The sequence below is a fragment of the Salmo trutta genome, chromosome 18 (assembly GCF_901001165.1).
Source record: "Salmo trutta chromosome 18, fSalTru1.1, whole genome shotgun sequence".
Taxonomy (NCBI): domain Eukaryota; kingdom Metazoa; phylum Chordata; class Actinopteri; order Salmoniformes; family Salmonidae; genus Salmo; species Salmo trutta.
Genome location: NC_042974.1, coordinates 45,925,522 through 45,946,458, shown reverse-complemented (window position 1 = coordinate 45,946,458; position 20,937 = coordinate 45,925,522). Strand labels below are relative to the sequence as shown.

Sequence of the window (20,937 nt, the reverse complement as noted above, 5' to 3'; positions counted from 1 at the left end):
TGAGGTAGTCATGTTAAACACTATTATTGCACAGTGAGTCCACGCAACTTATTATGACACTTGTTAAGCACATTTTTACTCCTGAACTTATTAGGCTTGCCATAACAAAGGGGTTGAATACTTATTGACTCAAGACATTTCAGCTTTTCATTTTAAATGTATTTGTAAACATTTCAAAAACATAATTAAACTTTGACATTATGGGATATTGTTTGTTGGCCAGTGACACAATCTCAATTTAATCAATTTTAAATTCAGGCTGTAACAACAACATGTGGAAAAAGTCAAGGGGTGTGAATACTTTCTGAAGGCACTGTAGTTGGCAGACTGTGGGTAACTTCGTGGGAAGGTAACAATGGTAGTTGGGAGCCCCTCCAGACTAGTATTTAGAATGTGAGGGGCCTTTGCCCCTAGATGTTTAGTCTACTGGTGGAACTGATTACCACAACGCATACTTCAGCAAGTTACTATAATTATATGAAATTCTGCACTCCTCTCCTATGATTTCATTTTGTCTGCATGCGCGCGTGTGTGTGTGTGTGTGTGTGTGTGCGCGCGTACGTGCGTGCGTGCACACGTGTAGCTTTGAAACAATTACACCTGAGGCAGTATCAGGTGTCTCTCTTGGTTTGTGTATGTCAGATATCCCTGATTGTATTATACTGCATGTTTCCAATCAGATATGTCAATGAAGTGAATGTTTAAACAAGACGACTGAATTTCCCCCTGCATGCCAATACATCGGTTACTACTACAACAGCTCTGGCTTTGGGACAGATTCGTACTAAACCCCAGAAATACTTTCCCGAATCCCCTATTCCTCCCTGGCCAAGAATAGCATGATTCATTCTAAAACCACTGTAGGACTCAACACATATGGAACACCCTCCCACAAAACCATAGCCATACTGAGACACTCAAGTGCGAGCCAAGCAAAAATGGTACCCAGTGCATTCATTTTGGCCAGAGCCTACTGCACTACTTTAGTCCAGAGTAAAGTAGTGCACTACATCGGAAATAGGGAGTCTACTGTCAGCCTATTGTTGATTGGAATCCTTTATTCCAAATCTCTCCAATCTGTTTGGGTTGTCTCAGGAATCAGGATCTGTTACCATAGTGACCCAGCCCTTGTCAGGGGCAGTGACCTGGATGGAAGGGAGCTGTCAGAATCGGAGTCTTGGAGTTGGAATCAGCCATAGAAGAGAAGGGGTCAGGCCAAATGAGGTCAGGGTGATCATTAGAATGTCTGGTGTGAGCAATTCATTCTCCTGCCTGCCAATACTGCTGTCAAAGACCACGATAGATATCTGGATATGTCTGTCTGAGGGGCTTGAGTTTTTCCTGGTCAGCTCCCATGATCAGGAAAGACTCCTGGCCCTATACTCTGTCTTTCCATTCCTAACCAGTCAGAACAGAGATTCCTAATGTCTTTAATACATCTATGTACACCGACAAAGAAATAAACCCGCAACATGCAACAATTTCTAAGATTTTACTGAGTTACAGCTCATATAAGGAAATCAGTCAATTTAAATAAATCTATAGATTAAGGCCTAATGAATTTCACATGACTGGGAATACAGATATGCAGATACAGATACCTTAAAAAAAAGAAAGTGGGTCTGAAAACCAGTCAGTATCGGGTGTGACCACCATTTGCCTCATGCGGCGCGACACATATCCTTCACATAGTTTGGTTCAGGCTGTTGATTGTGGCCTGTGGAATGTTGTCCCACTCCCCTTCAATGGCTGTGCGTAGTTGCTGGATATTGGCAGAAACTGGAACACGCTGTCATACACGTCGATCCAGAGCATCCCACACATGCTCAATGGGTGACATGTCTGGTGAGGAAGCAGGCCAAGGATGAACTGAGACATTTTCAGCTTCCAGTAATTGTGTACAGATCCTTGCGACATGCGGCCGTGCATTATCATGCTGAAACATGGCATGACAATGATCCTCAGGATCTCGTCACAGTATCGCTGTGCATTCAAAGTAATAAAATACAATTGTGTTCGCTATCCATAGCTTATGACTGCCCATACCATAACCCCACTGCCACCATGTTGCACTCTGGTCACAACTTTGACATCACTTAACCACTTGCCACATGACCGATACAGTTGAAACCGGGATTCATCCGTGAAGGGCCCACTTCTCCAGTGCCAGTGGCCATCGAAGGTGAGCATTTGCCCACTGAAGTTGGTTATAAACGTCGAACAGCAGTCAGATTAAGACCCTGGTGAGGACGACGAGCACGCAGATGAGCGTCCCTGAGACGGTTTCTGACATTTTGAGCAGAAAGTCTTTGGTTATGCAAACTGGTTGGCACAGACGCCTCACAAGTCCTCAACTGGCAGCTTCATTAAATAGTACCCGCAAAACACCAGTCTCAATGTCAACAGTGAAGAGACGACTCCGGGATGCTGGCCTTCTCGGCAGAGTTCCTCTATCCAGTGTCTGTGTTCTTTTGCCCATCTTAATCTTTTTATGGGCTTATTCTTTGCAACTCTGCCTAGAAGGCCAGTATCCCAGAGTCGCCTCTTCACTGTTGATGTTTGTTTCTCAAACTAGACACTCTAATATACTTGTCCTCTTGCTCAGTTGTGCACCGAGGTCTCCCACTCCTCTTTTTGTTCTGGTTAGAGCCAGTTTGCGCTGTTCTTTAAAGGGAGTAGTACAGAGCGTTGCACGAGATCTTCAGTTTCTTGGCAATTTCTCGCATGGAATTGCCTTCATTTCTCAGAACAAGAATAGACTGATGAGTTTCAGAAGAAAGTTCTTTCTTTCTGGCCTGTAATCAAACCCACAAATGCTGATGCTCCAGATATTCAACTAGTCTAAAGAAGGCCAGTTTTATTGCTTCTTTAATCAGTACAACAGTTTTCAGCTGTGCTAACATAATTGCAAAAGGGTTTTCTAATGATCAATTACCCTTTTAAAATGATAAACTTGGATTAGCCAACATAACATGCCATTGGAACACGATGGTTGCTGAAAATGGGCCTTTGTACGCCTATATAGATATTCCATAAAAAATCTGCCGTTTCCAGGTACAATAGTTATTTACAACATTAACAATGTCTACACTGTATTTCTGATCAATTTGATGTTATTTTAATGGACAAAAAACTTGCCTTTCTTTCAAAAACAAGGACATTTCTAAGTGACCCCAAACTTTTGAACGTTAGTGTACATGTGGAGACTGACTGCCTGTGGATAAAATTACCTGTAATTCATTGTCTTTACAGCGTGGAAGCAATACTGGGAGGCTGGTGGGGGATCAATAATGATGACAGTTTATTAATGTAAGAAAGAACGTCACTACATACATCATGTAGGGTAGAAATCAAACATGATTGAATGGATTAATACGTATAGTTGAAGTCGGAAGTTTACATACACCTTAGCCAACTACATTTAACCTCAGTTTTTCACAATTCCTGACATTTAATCCTAGTAAAAATTCTCTGTCTTAGGTCAGTTAGGATCACCACTTTATTTTAAGAATGTGAAATGTCAGAATAATAGTAGAGTGATTTATTTCAGCTTTTTATTTCTTTCATCGCATTCCCAGTGGTTCAGAAGTTTACATACACTCAATTAGTATTTGGTAGCATTGCCTTTAAATTGTTTAACTTGGGTCAAACATTTCGGGTAGCCTTCCTCAAGCTTCCCACAATAAGTTGGGTGAATTCTGGCCCATTCCTCCTGACAGAGCTGGTGTAACTGAGTCATTTTTGTAGGCCTCCTTGCTCGCACACGCTTTTTCAGTTCTGCCCACAAATTTTCTATAGGATTGAGGTTGGGGCTTTGTGATGGCCACTCCAATACCTTGACTTTGTTGTCCTTAAGCTATTTTGCCACAACTTTGGATGTATGCTTGGGGTCATTGTTCATTTGGAAGATCCATTTGCGACCAAGCTTTAACTTCCTGACTGATGTCTTGAGATGTTGCTTCAATATATCCACATAATTTTTTGTCAGATGTTACTATGGAATACTTAAGTACAAGCATTTCATAAGTGTCAAAGGCTTTTATTGACAATTACATGAAGTTGATGCAAAGAGTCAATATTTGCAGTGTTGACCCTTCTTTTTCAAGATCTCTGCAATCCGCCCTGGCATGCTGTCAATTAACTTCTGGGCCACATCCTGATTGATGGCAGCCCATTATTGCATAATCAATGCTTGGGTTTTTGTTTGTCCACCCGCCTCTTAAGGATTGACCACACGTTCTCAATGGGATTAAGGTCTGGGGAGTTTCTTGGCCATGGACCCAAAATATCGATGTTTTGTTCTCTGAGCCACTTAGTTATCACTTTTGCCTTATGGCAAGGTGCTCCATCATGCTGGAAAAGGCATTGTTCGTCACCAAACTGTTCCTGGATGGTTGGGAGAAGTTGCTCTCGGAGGATGTGTTGGTACCATTCTTTATTCATGGCTGTGTTCTTAGGCAAAATTGTGAGTGAGCCCACTCCCTTGGCTGAGAAGCAACCCCACACATGAATGGTCTCAGGATGCTTTACTGTTGGCATGACACAGGACTAATGGTAGCGCTCACCTTGTCTTCTCCGAACAAGCTTTTTTCTGGATGCCCCAAACAATTGGAAAGGGGATTCATCAGAGAAAATGACTTCACCCCAGTCCTCAGCAGTCCAATCCCTGTACCTTTTGCAGAATATCAGTCTGTCCCTGATGTTTTTCCTGGAGAGAAGTGGCTTCTTTGTTGTCCTTCTTGACACCAGGCCATCCTCCAAAAGTCTTCACCTCACTGTGCATGCAGATGCACTCACACCTGCCTGCTGCCATTCCTGAGCATGCTCTGTACTGGTGGTGCCCCAATCCCGCAGCTGAATCAACTTTAGGAGACAGTCCTGGCGCTTGCTGGACTTTCTTGGGCGCCTTGAAGCCTTCTTCACAACAATTGAACCGCTCTCCTTGAAGTTGTTGATGATCCGATAAATGGTTGATTTAGATGCAATCTTACTGGCAGCAATAAACCTTGCCTGTGAAGCCCTTTTTGTGCAAAGCAATGATGACGGCACGTGTTTCCTTGCTGTTAACCATGGTTGACAGAGGAAGAACAATGATTCCAAGCACCACCCTGCTTTTGAAGCTTCCAGTCTGTTATTCGAACTCAATCAGCATGACGGAGTGATCTCCAGCCTTGTCCTCGTCAACTCTCACACCTGTGTTAACGAGAGAATCACTGACATGATGTCAGCTGGTCCTTTTGTGGCAGGGCTGAAATGCAGTGGAAATGTTTTTTGGGGGATTCAGTTAATTTGCTTGGCAAAGAGGGACTTTGCAATTAATTGCAATTCATCTGATCACTCTTCAAAACATTCAGGAGTATATGCAAATTGCCATCATACAAACTGAGGCAGCAGACTTTGAAAATTAATATTTGTGTCATTCTCAAAACTTTTGGCCACAACTGTAGATAATTTTGTACCTGTTTCCTCCAGCATCTTCACACGGTCCTTTGCTGTTGTTCTGGGATTGATTTTGCACTTTTCGCACCAAAGTACGTTAATCTCTAGGAGACAGAACGCTTCTCCTTCCTGAGTGGTATGACGGCTGCGTGGTCCCATGGTGTTTATACATGCGTACTATTGTTTGTACAGATGATCGTGGTACCTTCTGGCGTTTGGAAATTGCTCCCAAGGATGAACCAGACTATTTTTTTTCTGAGGTCTTGGCTGATTTCTTTAGATTTTCCCATGATGTCAAGCAAAGAGGCACTGAGTTTGAAGGTAGGCCTTGAAATACATCCACAGGTATACCTCCAATTGACTCAAATGATGTCAATTAACCTATCAGAAGCTTCTAAAGCCATGACCACATTTTCTGGAATTTTCCAAGCTGTTTAAAGGCACAGTCAACCTGGTGTATGTAAACTTCTGACCCACTGGAATTGTGATATAGTGATTTATAAGTGAAATAATCAGTCTGTAAACAATTGTTGGAAAAATTACTTGGGTCATGTACAAAGTAGATGTCCTAACCGACTTGCCAAAACTATAGTTTGTTAACAAGAAATTTGTGGGGTGGTTGAAAAACAAGTTTTAATGACTCCAACCTAAGTGTATGTAAACTTCCGACTTCAACTGTACATTTATACATTGAATTGCCCCTCAAATAGTATAGAAAAGTATTTCACGTTCACTTCATACCAAGGTTGTTTCAGTAAGCCTTCACATTTTCACCAGGCTTCTTCAATTAGAATATTGTTTTCCATATTTCATAGTATTTTGGTTTTTGTATGATGTATCAGCCTGGGAGGAGAGATGATATGTCTCCCAATGCCAAGTTGCCAACTCAGGCACTCTCTAATTCCTATTTTATTATGACAGGCTACTCCCCCAGCCCACTCCCTCTGCTGTTAACATCAAAGCAGCCTGGACCTGGTTCCTGTTCAAGCCTAATAGTGTGTATTGATGTTTATAAGACAGAAACAAGCGAATGCCCGGGTGCTTTAGTGGATAAATCAACATGCATGCAGGCACACACACACACGCGCACACACATACAGGGTGCAGACAGCCACCGACTAAGGTACTGAGAGCCGGCTCGGTCGTATAACTTGATTGCTGAAGTCAGATCCTAAATTGGGTCGTCTTGTTTTAATAACTTGTGGATGGGAGGAGAAGGTTTCCAAAACAGCACTTAACTCTCAGAGCATTATGTGAAAGTGCTCCCTGCTTTTAGATTTTCCAGGGTGGTTTTTACACATCAAAGAAAATACATGGGGATATATGGCCCATTGAGCAAATCAATCTCACTGAAAAATCAGCCTAAACTCAATAAGAAGTCGTGCATCTTTATTTTCATAGATCCATGATGTGTGTTGAGGGATGTGTGTGCTGTGCGTGTGTATGTGCATACAGTACCAGTCAAAAGTTTGGACACACCTACTCATTCCAGGGTTTTTCTTTATTTTTATTATTTTCATGACTACCTCATGAAGCTGGTTGAGAGAATTCCATGAGTGTGCAAAGCTGTGATCAAGGCAAATGGTGGCTACTTTGAAGAATCTCAAATATAAAATATATTTTGATTTGTTTAACACCTTTTTTGGTTACTACATGATTCCATATGTGTTATTTCATAGTTTTGATCTCTTCACTATTATTCTACAATGTAGAAAATAGTAAAAAATTAAGAAAAACCCTTGAGAGTATGTGTGTCCAAACTTTTGACTGGTACTGTACGTGGGAAAGGAACGTTCAGGAAGGTCCATACTGAGCAGGAAGCAGTAGCCAGGCATTCTCTCAGAGAACTGTTGAGTTGACAACTGGCAATCTGCTCAGTCATTCACACAAAGAAGGACCATAGCACCTTCCGACTCCAACGCACACAGCTCACAGTCTTATGGGAGTTGTTCACAGCTGCACTTCGAACCTGTGTGAGATGGGTGGGCTTCCTTTCTCTCGTCGCCATCGACACCACTGTGCACTGAAACCATCCAACGCAGACAGAAACCACCAATGTGGAGCTCATACAAGTGCATTGAACCAGGTGGTGTAGACAATAAAACGTGATTTCACAACATCCATTGTTATCACGTGGCCTTCTGGAATTCTGTGTACTTGTGCTACACTCTAGTCGAGAGGGTTTGAATGATACACTGATTTGAATTAGTGACATAAAGCATAACCAGGCATGCAAGATGTGGAATCACAGTGCATATGGTAACATTCACATGTGGTTCTTCTGCCAATGTATACTTATAGGAAATGTTTTACAAATATACCTCCCTCCCATCCTTCTCAGTATGACTGAAACATGAAGACATTGGAGTGATTGGCTAACTACACAAACATGAGTTGTGATTCAGCCCTGTGTAGATCTGTTCTCCATCACCTGTCACCAAGTTAACATAGAGCCTAATGCAGAAGCTTAACTACATTACAGCCCAGGTCTAAATGGCCAGAGCTTTGAACTGAACAACCAAAGCCTGAAAACTGCTGTGGCGGAGCAACATCAAACATCCACCACATATGCGGTTCATTAGGGGACAAATACACACACATCCGGACACATGCATGCACACACAAAGGCAAAGAAGAGAACCCTCCCACTGTTCCTAGTGACCCCTGCACCAAGGTGACTTGAAGCATGCAGGAAATACCTCACTGTGACTTCCTGGACGGGGGGCGCGGGGGCGCGGGGGTTCATTTGTGAATGACTCATTGTAACAACTGGTACGAACGGAAATTTGAAGGGCTGTGTATTTTTCTGCTTTTGTTCTCATAATGTTGCTTGCTGGATGTGTTGACCCCTGTTTGCATGCACCACCACGACAAAGCCAACTATGTAATTTCACAATGTAGATGTTTGTTTTTTCAAATTGCAGTGTGGTACCGGTAGCCGCTGGCTCCAACTGTATATGATTATCCTATTGAGTGACACGCTTTCCTTCAGGGCAGCTTACTGGAGTGCAATTAAGCTAAAATTGGCTTTTAACCCATTTGTAAACGCCAAGCGCAGATGAAGGCTAAGATTTATGTGCATATTGTCTGTGAAATCTGAAACATGCTATTAAATGTGATATTAGTGTGTGGAGTTTGACTTTTTGAACATCCTTTCAATTTTTTTGCAAGGAGATTATAACATGCAGAGAGTTGTGGATGAGAGATGTTGCAACCTGACTGCCTATATTTATTATGTTTTGGAAAGGGTCAATAACTTTACAGTTTTACTTTAGTCAATTATATTGTAAATTACAATGTTTTATAGCAATGGGTTAAGTAGATGAACGCACACACAAAATAAAGCCACTTCTGTATATACAGTTTGTTAGTTAGGTACGGTGCCTTGCAAAAATACTCATCCCCTTGGTGTTTTTCCTATTTTGTTGCATTACAACCTGTCATTTAAATTCATTTTTATTTGGATTTCATGCAATGGACATATACAAAATGGTCCAAATTGGTGAAGTGAAATAAAAAGAATTCTAAAAAATAAAAATTGGAAAGTGGTGCGTGCTTATGTATTCACCCCCTTTGCCATGAAGCCCCTAAATAAGATCTGGTGCAACCAATTACCTTCAGAAGTCACATCATTTGTTAGATTGCACACAGGTGGACTTTATTTAAGGCTCACATGATCTCAGTATATACAGTTGAAGTCAGAAGTTTACATACACCTTAGCCAAATACATTTAAACTCAGTTTTTCACAATTCCTGACATTTAATCCTAGTAAAATGTCCCTGTCTTGGGTCAGTTAGGATCACCACTTTATTTAAAAAATGTGAAATGTCAGAATAATAGTTGACAGAATGAATTATTCAGCTTTTATTTCTTTCATCACATTCCCAGTGGGTCAGAAGTTTACATACACTCAATTAGTATTTGGTAGCATTGCCTTTAAATTGTTTAACTTGGGTCAAACATTTTGGGTAGCCTTCCACAAGCTTCCCACAATAAGTTGGGTGAATTTTGGCCCATTCCTCCTGACAGAGCTGGTGTAACTGAGTCAGGTTTGTAGGCCACCTTGCTCACACACGCTTTTTCAGTTCTGCCCACAAATTTTCTATAGGCTTGAGGTCGGGGCTTTGTGATGGCCACTCCAATACCTTGACTTTGTTGTCCTTAAGCTATTTTGCCACAACTTTGGATGTATGGTTGGGGTCATTGTCTATTTGGAAGATCCATTTGTGACCAAGCTTTAACTTCCTGACTGATGTCTTGAGATGTTGCTTCAATATATCCACATAATTTTCCTCCTCATGATGCCATCTATTTTGTGAAGTGCACCAGTCCCTCCTGCAGCAAAGCACCCACACAACATGATGCTGCCACCCCCGTGCTTCACAGTTGGGATGGTGTTCTTTGGCTTACGAGCGTCCCCCTTTTCCCTCCAAACATAACGATGGTCATTATGGCCAAACAGTATTATTTTTGTTTCATCAGACCAGAGGACATTTCTCCAAAAAGTACGATATTTGTCCCCATGTGCAGTTGCAAACCATAGTCTGGCTTTTTTTAATGGCGGTTTTGGAGCAGTGGCTTCTTCCTTTCTGAGCGGTCTTTCAGGTTATGTCGATATAGGACTAGTTTTACTGTGGATATACAGTCGTGGCCAAAAATTTTGAGAATGACACAAATATTAATTTCCACAAAGTTTGCTGCTTCAGTGTCTTTAGATATTTTTGTCAGATGTTACTATAGAATACTTAAGTACAAGCATTTCATAAGTGTCAAAGGCTTTTATTGACAATTACATGAAGTTGATGCAAAGAGTCAATATTTGCAGTGTTGACCCTTCTTTTTCAAGATCTCTGCAATCCGCCCTGGCATGCTGTCAATTAACTTCTGGGCCACATCCTGATTGATGGCAGCCCATTATTGCATAATCAATGCTTGGGTTTTTGTTTGTCCACCCGCCTCTTGAGGATTGACCACACGTTCTCAATGGGATTAAGGTCTGGGGAGTTTCTTGGCCATGGACCCAAAATATTGATGTTTTGTTCTCTGAGCCACTTAGTTATCACTTTTGCCTTATGACAAGGTGCTCCATCATGCTGGAAAAGGCATTGTTCGTCACTAAACTGTTCCTGGATGGTTGGGAGAAGTTGCTCTCGGAGGATGTGTTGGTACCATTCTTTATTCATGGCTGTGTTCTTAGGCAAAATTGTGAGTGAGCCCACTCCCTTGGCTGAGAAGTAACCCCACACATGAATGGTCTCAGGATGCTTTACTGTTGGCATGTCACAGGACTAATGGTAGCGCTCACCTTGTCTTCTCCGAACAAGCTTTTTTCTGGATGCCCCAAACAATTGGAAAGGGGATTCATCAGAGAAAATGACTTCACCCCAGTCCTCAGCAGTCCAATCCCTGTACCTTTTGCAGAATATCAGTCTGTCCCTGATGTTTTTCCTGGAGAGAAGTGGCTTCTTTGTTGTCCTTCTTGACACCAGGCCATCCTCCAAAAGTCTTTGCCTCACTGTGCGTGCAGATGCACTCACACCTGCCTGCTGCCATTCCTGAGCATGCTCTGTACTGGTGATGCCCCGATCCCGCATCTGAATCAACTTTAGGAGACGGTCCTGGCGCTTGCTGGACTTTCTTGGGCGCCTTGAAGCCTTCTTCACAACAATTGAACCGCTCTCCTTGAAGTTCTTGATGATCCGATAAATGGTTGATTTAGGTGCAATCTATGGCGGTTTTGGAGCAGTGGCTTCTTCCTTGCTGATTGGCCATTCAGGTTATGTCGATATAGGATTCGTTTTACTGTGGATTTAGATACTTTTGTACCTGTTTCCTCCAGCATCTTCACAAGGTCCTTTGCTGCTGTTCTGGGATTGATTTGAACTTTTCGCACCAAAGTACGTTCCTTCCTGAGCGGTGTGATGGCTGCGTGGTCCCATGGTGTTTATACTTGTGTACTATTGTTTGTACAGATGAACGTGGTATCTTCAGGTGTTTGGAAATTGCTCCCAACGATGAACCAGACTTGTGGAGGTCTACAAAAAAGTTCTGAGGTTTGGCTGATTTCTTTTGATTTTCCCATGATGTCAAGCAAAGAGGCACTGAGTTTGAAGGTAGGCCTTGAAATACATCCACAGGTACACCTCCAATTGACTCAAATGATGTCAATTAGCCTATCAGAAGCTTCTAAAGCCATGACCACATTTTCTGGAATTTTCCAAGCTGTTTAAAATCACAGTCAACTTAGTGTATGTAAACTTCTGACCCACTGGAATTGTGATACAGTGAATTATATGTGAAATAATCTGTCTGTAAACAATTATTGGAAAAATGACTTGTGTCATGCACAAAGTAGATGTCCTAACCGACTTGCCAAAACTATAGTTTGTTAACAAGAAATGTGTGGATTTGTTGAAAAACAAGTTTTTATGACTCCAACCTAAGTGTATATAAACTTCCGACTTCAACTGTATATACTTGTTCTGAAAGGCCCAGAGTCTGCAATACCATTAAGCAAGGGGCACCCCCAAGCAAGCAGCACCATGAAGACCAAGGAGCTCTCCAGACAGGCCAGGGACAAAGTTGTGGAGAAGTACAGATCAGGGTTGGGTTATAAGAAAATATCCCAAACTTTGAACATCCCACGGAGCACCATTAAATCCATTATCAAAAAATGTAAAGAATATGGCACCACAACAAACCTGCCAAGAGAGGGCTGCCCACCAAAACTCACGGACCAGGCAAGGAGAGCGTTAATCAGACAGGCAACAAAGAGACCAAAGATAATCCTGAAGGAGCTGCAAAGCTCCACAGCGGAGATTGGAGTATCTGTCCATAGGACCACTTTAAGCCGTACACTCCACGGAGCTGGGCTTTACAGAAGAGTGTCCAGGAAAAAGCCAATGCTTTAAGAAAAAAATAAGCAAACACGTGTGGGATGTGGGAGACCCCCCAAACATATGAAAGAGGATACTCTGGTCAGATGAGACTAAAATTGAGATTTTTGGCCATCAACGAAAACGCTATGTCTGGCGCAAACCCAACACCTCTCATCACCCCGGGAACACCATCCCCACAGTGAAGCATGGTGGTGGCAGCATCATGCTGTGGGAATGTTTTTCATCGGCAGGGACTGGGAAACTGGTCAGAATTGAAGAAATGATGGATGGCGTTAAATACAAGTAAATCCTTGAGGGAAAGATGTTTTAGTGTTCCAGAGATTTGAGACTGGGACGGAGATTCATCTTCAAGCAGGACAATGACCCTAAGCAAACTGCTAAAGCAACACTTGAGTGGTTTAAGGGGAAACATTTAAATGTCTTGGAATGGCCTAGTCAAAGCTCAGACCTCAATCCAATTGAGAATCTGTGGTATGACTTAACGATTGCTGTACACCAGCGGAACCCATCCAACTTGAAGGAGCTGGAGCAGTTTTGCCTTGAATGGGCAAAAATCCCTGTGGCTAGAGGTGCCAAGCATATAGAGACATACCCCAAGAGACTTGCAGCTGTAATTGCTGCAAAAGGTGGCTCTACAAAGTACTGACTTTTGGGGTGGGGTGGGGGGGTTAATAGTTATGCACGCTCAAGTTCATTTTTTTTCTCTTATTTCTTGTTTGTTTCACAAAAAATATTTTGCATCTGCAAAGTGGTAGGCATGTTGTGTAAATCAAATTATATAAACACCCAAAAAATCTATTTTAATTCCAGGTTGTAAGGCAACAAAATATGAAAAATGCCAAGGGGGGTGAATGCTTTCGCAAGCCACTGTATACCCCTAGAGAGAATGTTGTCAAAAACAGCTGTGAAACTTTCTCCCACTGTAACCCAGTCTTACCAGCAATCTTCTCAGATCCTCCATGCCAGGAAAGAGGATAATTTCCTTAACCACACCACTCTGCCACGCTCTGGAGAAACCAGGGGTCCCAGATTGGCCAAAAAGGCCCTGAACACTGAACATAAGGGCCCTTGTGTGTGTGTGTGTACGTACACAGGGGGCCGAGGGTGTGGGTAGGCCCGGGAGAGGACAAGGAGGATAAAATCAATAGGACCACTCATGTATCAATTAACTAAAGTATCAAACAGCACTGAAGTGGGCAGTTTGCCTGTTTGTTTGACTACGGTGGACAGTCATCTGTTGAAATTCAAGTAGAGAGAGAGAGGGTGATGGAGAGGTGGACAGAGGGTGAGAGAGAGAATCCATAACAGCGCTTTCCCTTAGTTCCCACTAGACTAGAGGAAACATGCTCCAAATTCTGTGAATATTTCATAAAGCAGGTAATATATACTGTATATATGGCGTGAAATTTACAGGGTAGGGCTGTTAAAAGCAATCTTCAGAGGCACACCAAACCAATTTTGTTCCTCCTAATCTCGTATGCCAGATTTAAGACAAGCTTCTGACTCGGCAAGATTACTTCCCTAACCCACATATCATAACTACTGGCACTTGCAGGAAATCAAGACAACAACCAAAAGCAAACAGACAGGAAGTTGGGGCGAGTTATGAAAAGCAGACACATCAGGCCACTAAAGGCTGTGAGGGAAGTTGGGGGAACAGGCTGTGTCATGATAATCACAACACTGAACTTTCGACACACAGAAAATGGGAAGCTTTGGTAGTTAGGAAGAGAGATCAAGTGTTGAGCAAGGGAAACAACTCCTACGACTGTTGAATGATTCTCGTGTGTGTGTGTGTGTGTGCCTCTTCTTGAGATGGGGGAGGTGTTGATGGTGATGGTAGACAGGAGACGTGTTTGACTCCCAGACAGACACATGAGAGAATGAGGAGAGATCGGTCCCACTGCCACAGGACAATGGACTCCCATCAGACCATACAACTCTACACAGCTACACTACAAGATGGCCATCAACCCCTATAGGTAGTTACTATACACATCTATAGGAACTCAGACTGAGCTGAACAGAGGAGACAATAGAGAGGGTAATGATAAGCAGATCAGAGATCAACACCTGCAAGTGAGAGGTCTAACTTTTTAAAAGCACGTTCTGACTATATCCAACCATTAATGGCACCAGTGTAACACCATAACCAGATCAAGGGAGAAAGAATTGCAACTTGATCCGTTACTTCCCAAAACTCTCCCTTTATAAACACAACCCGACCCCACCCTAAAAACACCAACCCTGTCTAGCGTGTGTGTGTGTGACCATTTGATTCACTGGGTTAAAGAGGAGAGAGGGGAGGAGGCCCCAAAGGCCCTGTCTCAGTCAGAGTGAGGTTACCTGCATCAATCTCTCTGGCAGGGGTCTGATTTCACAACACAGACAGACGAACGCAGGATTTAGGATAGTCATAATGTAGTTCCTCTGACTGTTCCCTAGGAAATTACATATAGAGAGCTGTCAACAAAATGTAAAGTTAGAAGTTCACACAAACTTGTCTTTCTTCTTGTGACCCACCATGTAAGAAATACAACTATTTCTTGATCTGTGACTCAAAAGGAGTCAGCTGAAACCTACCACCAGTGATCCCTTCCCACTGTTACAAAACTGTTACTAACCTGCTGATTTTGCTGCACTCATTAGGTCTAGGAGTCTTATGCCTAGCTAACGTTGTACAACGTTTGTTAGTTAACTTACATGGTCTGTAACCTGATTTGATGTGTGCATAAATGTGGGAAATAAGCATGTGTGACTAGGTGTTGAAAATATGTTTACAGGAGACAGCCATCTTACCTTAGGTCCAGGGCTGGCTTCTTCTTGACCTCTTGATCAGCCAGTACAAGCAGTTTATTATTTGTTCAGATGGTAACAAAACAAATATATATACATATATACATACATACATAAATAAAATAAATACAAAGGCATGCCCAAAATAACAAAGACAAAAAAATTAACAAAGACAAAAAACAATGAAAGGCCTCATGGCCACCAAACAAAACCAGCAGCCTCACAGCTATGCCTGCTGGGACACTGAAGGAAGATCACCACCTGTGTCAATAAAGGCCTGGCTCAGCAGCTAGACCCGGTTGCTGCTGCCACCTGGGGATGGAGTGTGTAAGTGTATCATGGTAGTGTGTTTGTCTGTCATAACACTAACCTTCCCCCCCATATCATAACACCACCATTAGGGAAACACCGGGTAAAATCCCTTATACAATGAGCTTTCACAGTAAGTACAAAGATACTTTTTTGAAATATTGACCATCTGAATGCGTAAATATGAGACGAAAGTGAACCATGGACCCCTGAAATGTAAAATACCTGAGGAGTTTGAGGTGACCTTTTGTGAAAGGTAGACAGAGAAGTTTAGAAATGTCACACTGGCTTCCCAGTGAGCTGACCTCTGGCCACAACCTTTGATCTGTACCCTCTTTAATGTCACCTCTAGTTCATTTTCTCTGAAGCAAACACCCACATTCATAGGGAGTAAGAGGCACATAATGTGAACGAGAACAAGCTCAATACACAGAGACATGAATGTTTTGTTTTATCACTTTTAGGGAACATACAATAATTTGTCTGAGTTATGTTTTGGAATGTGGAAGGAAAGAAGACCTTCCTTCCCATCACATCCATTATTAAGGCTTCCCTCTGTGTGTGTGTGTGTGTGTGTGTGTGTGTGTGTGTGTGTGTGTGTGTGTGTGTGTGTGTGTGTGTGTGCACGCAGTGGAGGGTAAACGTAGTTTACCCATCTTTTGCAGAAAACTGCATTGCAGTATAGTGAACGTTAGTTTTTCTACCACCACCAATTTTCTTACCACTACAACATTGTTTGTTTTATGGGAATGGTGTGAATGGTGTGAAGCTGCCGGGGACAAAAACTGACTAGCAACAATACATCACCAGGAGGAACACACACCAAAACAACGCAGACTTCAGATGTGTTGAAACCGTCAAAAGAACCTACAATGCCCTCTGGTGGTTGTCATTCTATTATGTCTTTCTAAATTCTACTTCCCGTAACACAGATTTTTACACATAATATTTTGAATAAATTGCTCTCCAATAAGCATTTTCCATATCTTTCATTGCAATAAGCATTTCAATATCAATGTTAACCAAAATATACTGTACACATTTTATTTTACATACAAAACGTCTAAAATACAGGACAAAAAAGCAAATCAGACAAAATGTTAAAATGGACTCCTTTAATTCTGCACAGGACAGCCATACAGTACATTTTCAATAGAAAAATGATATGCTTTGGGCTCATGTCTCAAGTTAGCCTCTCATCCAGAAATGCATACATACACCATCACACCTGGTGCCCAACCACTGAGGGACAGAATCATAACTCCTCACACAGTTCTACAACCCCAGAACAGAAAACATTACTTCTAGAACATCCATAATTCTACAACAGAACTCCAGTAGCATTCTCATGTTGTTTTAGTCTAGAATCACAACCATTCTATCTGTGTTCAAAAGGCAGGACGAGACCTAGGGCTCCGGTTCCTTTGATGTTAGTTGAGACATTCAGCTTATGGTTTGGCTTTGCATTTACTTCCCTTTCAATAAACAAACAACTCAATGCTAAACAATCCCACCCTGGATAGATGTAACATAGACCACCTGGCTGACTGACTACCATGGTCTCACAACTCCTGGGCTCAAACAAGCTTGGTACTGGAAGAGGCCTCAAGAGACTGAGGTTTCTCATAAGGAGATGCATGCTATACTACTGTTGTATTCATTGGTCACCAAACGGAAGCAAACTGGCCAAAATGGGGAGGTACTATCTGAACGTGTCCAATAAGAATCACAACTTTTCATGTTCCGTTACTTTGTTAGTGTTCCCTAATGAACACAACCCATGTCTCAAAACAGTGGCAGTCAGTCTAGTCAGTTACACAGATTAGTAGGACGAGGAAATACAAAATGATCAATTACTTAATTGATCAGCTGTCAGGGAGAAGAGGAGGAACATGTTATAGTCATTCTGTTGACTCGTCAAAAACATATCTTCTTCAATGTCCTCATCCCTCCCCTCTAAATATCATTGTTTATTTATTTTAAATATATATTTTTTTAATGAATTCACTTGAACATAAATAACACCATTATTGCTAATTAGAATGATCTGATATAAAGTACTACTCACACATACTGGCATCAATGTTGTGTTACTATTTGGGCAGGGCTATGAACGAGTAAACCAATGCAGACTAAAAACAAAACATTACAATTATCATGAGCAATGGAGGCAGCTACAAAAATTAAAAATGTATACCGTAAGCCAAGAAGCACTTCTCAATGAAATTAACACAATTTTGAACAAAATATCAGTTATTAATAGTTTCACAATTAGAACGCATCATAATAACCCGAGAATCAAACTAACTGATTTCAAACCAATGAAATGAACATGTTATTTTCAGGTGGAAACAGTGAGGTCACTTAAAAACATTAGAACTAATTAAGTGAACTTTATGTCCCAAATGCTACCCTATTCCCTACATAGCGCACTACTTTTGACCAGAGCCCAATGTGTCCTGTTCAAAAGTAGTACACTATATAGGGAATAGGGTGCCATTTGGGAATCTACCACAAAATGCCAATCTATCACAAAATGCCAATCTATTTATGGCCATGAGAGAGAAAACAGCTACTACAGACCCAAAATGAAACTTGCTTTTAGTCAATATGTACAGGATTTGTAAGAAGTGTGTCCGATTACATAACTTGTTCTTTCATTCGTCTGAACCATTAGTTGTTTGGGATTTTTGGTCAGCTGCGGCTTCTGAGGGAACCTCCTGGAATTGGAGAAACAAGACAGGAATTCTTTAGTTAATTTCAACATACAAAAATAGAACAATGTTTGGCGGCATTCTGAAAACTAATGAGTTCTTTATGAACAGTATTTTAGGCGTATGTGTCACGTTATAGCTGTACTGCTTATGAATGCATTATGTAACATATACCCTCTTCATACATAGGACGCCACTACAGTAACGGGTCGATAGCGGCTGTTTGATAACCTTTCAGACAACTTTCTTTTTTAAAGTGCCGCATCAGAAGCGTCTACCTTTTCAGCCAGTAGAATTCTGCTCCGGCATAGAATGTTCGGTATTGTTTCCCTGACAACAATAAACGTTGCTGATTGATGGGTTGTTGTGTTGCTTTTCTGCTGTTTCTTTATGGCAAGGTAGATAGATGTGTTTTCTTTAGACTAAATGTATTGGTAAGTCATTGTATTTAACAAACTTCAAAGTACTTTTTTTAGGAGCGAGGGGTCTGTGTGCAGGCAGGCAGAGCGCAGGCAGCTCCAGGTCATTTGATTGACAGATCTGTTTGCCTAGTGATGGCCATTAGTCCCGCTACAGAAGCAGCCTTTTGAGACAAGTTAAATGTCTGTTCAGTGGCGCTTCTTAACTATCTCCAGAGAAGGTTTCTTGGCGGCATTTAAAAAGTCATTGTGCATCTTTTCAGACAAACAAACATGCCATAACCGAGGCGCTTTCAAGGCGCCACATCCCATTTGTCTTGTTGTAGGACAAGTACATTTCTTTCTTATCACAGTTGGTTTGGGATGATTACTGTACAAATCCTAAACTTTAAGATTATTAAACATAACTTAAAGTTTCATGCAAATCTCCCATTAACCTGTTTGGGATAGGGGGCAGTATTGAGAATTTTGGAAAAAATATGTGCCCATTTTTAACTGCCTCCTACACCAACTCAGAAGCTAGAATATGCATATTATTGTTCAGGTTTGGATAGAAAACACTCTGAATTTTCTAAAACTGTTTGAATGGTGTCTGTGAGTATAACAGAACTCCTATGGCAGGCAAAAACCTGACAAGGTTTCAAGCAGGAAGTACCCTGTCTGACAAGGAGTCGTGCGTCTTGCATCTGTTTATTGAAAAGTAAGGATCTTAGCTGTAACGTGACAATTCCCAGGGCTCCGATAGGCTCTCAGAACCCGGGAAATAACTGAAGGTTGACGAGGGAGCCTCAGGCTGAAACACATTATCGGCTTTGGCAAGTGGCGGCTCAGAGGACCTTTGAATGAGGCGCGTGCACGATTCGCTCCTGAGGAGAAATTTAATTCGGCTGTTTAGGCTCAATGCATATTCCCGGTCGGAATATTATCACTTATCTACGAGATAAATGGCATAAAAATTGGTTTTAAACAGCGGTTGACATGCTTCGAAGTACGGTAATGGAATATTTAGACATTTTTGTCACGCCAATGCGCCATGCTCGAGACCGTGATGAAGCATTCTGATAGTGTCTAGAACTCACGAACAAAACGTCGCTGTTTGGATATAACGATGGATTATTTGGGACCAAACCAACATTTGTTATTGAAGTAGAAGTCCTGGCAGTGTATTCTGACGAAGAACAAGCAAGGTAAGAACATTTTTCTTATAGGAAATGTGATTTTGGTGGAGGCTGACCTGGGTGGGTATCTAAATAGCTAGCCCTGTGATGCCGGGCTATGTACTTAGATTATTGCAAAATGTGCTTCATCCGAAAAGCTATTTTAAAATCGGACATATCGAGTGCATAGAGGAGTAATGTATCTATAATTCTTAAAATAATTGTTATGCTTTTTGTGAACGTTTATCGTGAGTAATTTAGCAAACTGTTAGTAAATTCCCCGGAAGTTTGCGGGGGTTATGCTTTTTCTGAACGTCACATGCTAATGTAAAAAGCTGTTTTTTGATATAAATATGAACTTGATTGAACAGACATGCATGTATTGTATAACACAATGTCCTAGGTGTGTCATCTGATGAAGATCATAAAAGGTTAGTGCTGCATTTAGCTGTGGTTTGGGTTTATATGACATGATATGCTAGCTTGAAAAATGGGTGTCTGATTATTTCTGGCTGGGCACTCTGCTGACATAATCTAATGTTTTGCTTTCGTTGTAAAGCCTTTTTGAAATCGGACAGTGGGGTTAGATTAACGAGATTCTTGTCTTTAAATAGCTGTAAAATAGTCATATGTTTGAGAAATTGAAGTAATAGTATTTCTAAAGATTCAAAAATCGCGCCACTGGATTTCAGTGGCTGTTACGTAGGTGGGACGAGTTCGTCCCACATGCGCCAGAGAGGTTAACAACTAACCCAATCCACCAGCAGTTGTAAGGTGCTTTCTTCAAGACCTAATGGAAATCCATGATTATCACCAATTAAAACCAACTCATGTCTACCAATACATCAATCAATCAATTGTACCTTCTTGAGGACTCCCTGAAGTTCCTTAATGGTGTTGCCCAGGTTGTTGAGTGTCTTGCTGAGCTGGTCCTGGTAGACAGTCTTCTCTTCCGCCGTAGCTCTGAAGTTGTTCTCCGTCTGGCCCAGAGTTCCCTTCACCTCCTCCAAATCTTTAGACAGGGCTCGGTTAGCTGATACCAGCTGGAGGATTTGCTTGTTGTCCTCGGCTGGAAAACAACAACAACAACAACATACAGGTTTAGACAACAACAACATACAGGTTTAGACAACAACAACAACAACATACAGGTTTAGACAACAACAACAACAACAACATACAGGTTTAGACAACAACAACAT

The 20,937-nt window shown here is 41.6% G+C and overlaps 1 protein-coding gene across 3 annotated transcripts in view; it reads right to left on the bottom strand.

Annotated features, from left to right (window-relative positions):
- Positions 1-16,543: 16,543 nt before the first annotated feature.
- The window catches only part of ccar1 (cell division cycle and apoptosis regulator 1), a 38,381-nt gene continuing 33,987 nt past the window's right edge, over positions 16,544-20,937 (bottom strand). For all 3 annotated transcript variants that reach the window (XM_029698775.1, XM_029698776.1, XM_029698777.1), the window contains 2 exons: positions 20,599-20,804; positions 16,544-18,165 (listed from right to left, as the gene is read on the bottom strand). In XM_029698775.1, coding sequence (XP_029554635.1) covers positions 18,103-18,165; positions 20,599-20,804 — 269 coding nt within the window. In that variant the 3' untranslated portion in view covers positions 16,544-18,102. The remainder of the gene's footprint in view (positions 18,166-20,598; positions 20,805-20,937) is intronic.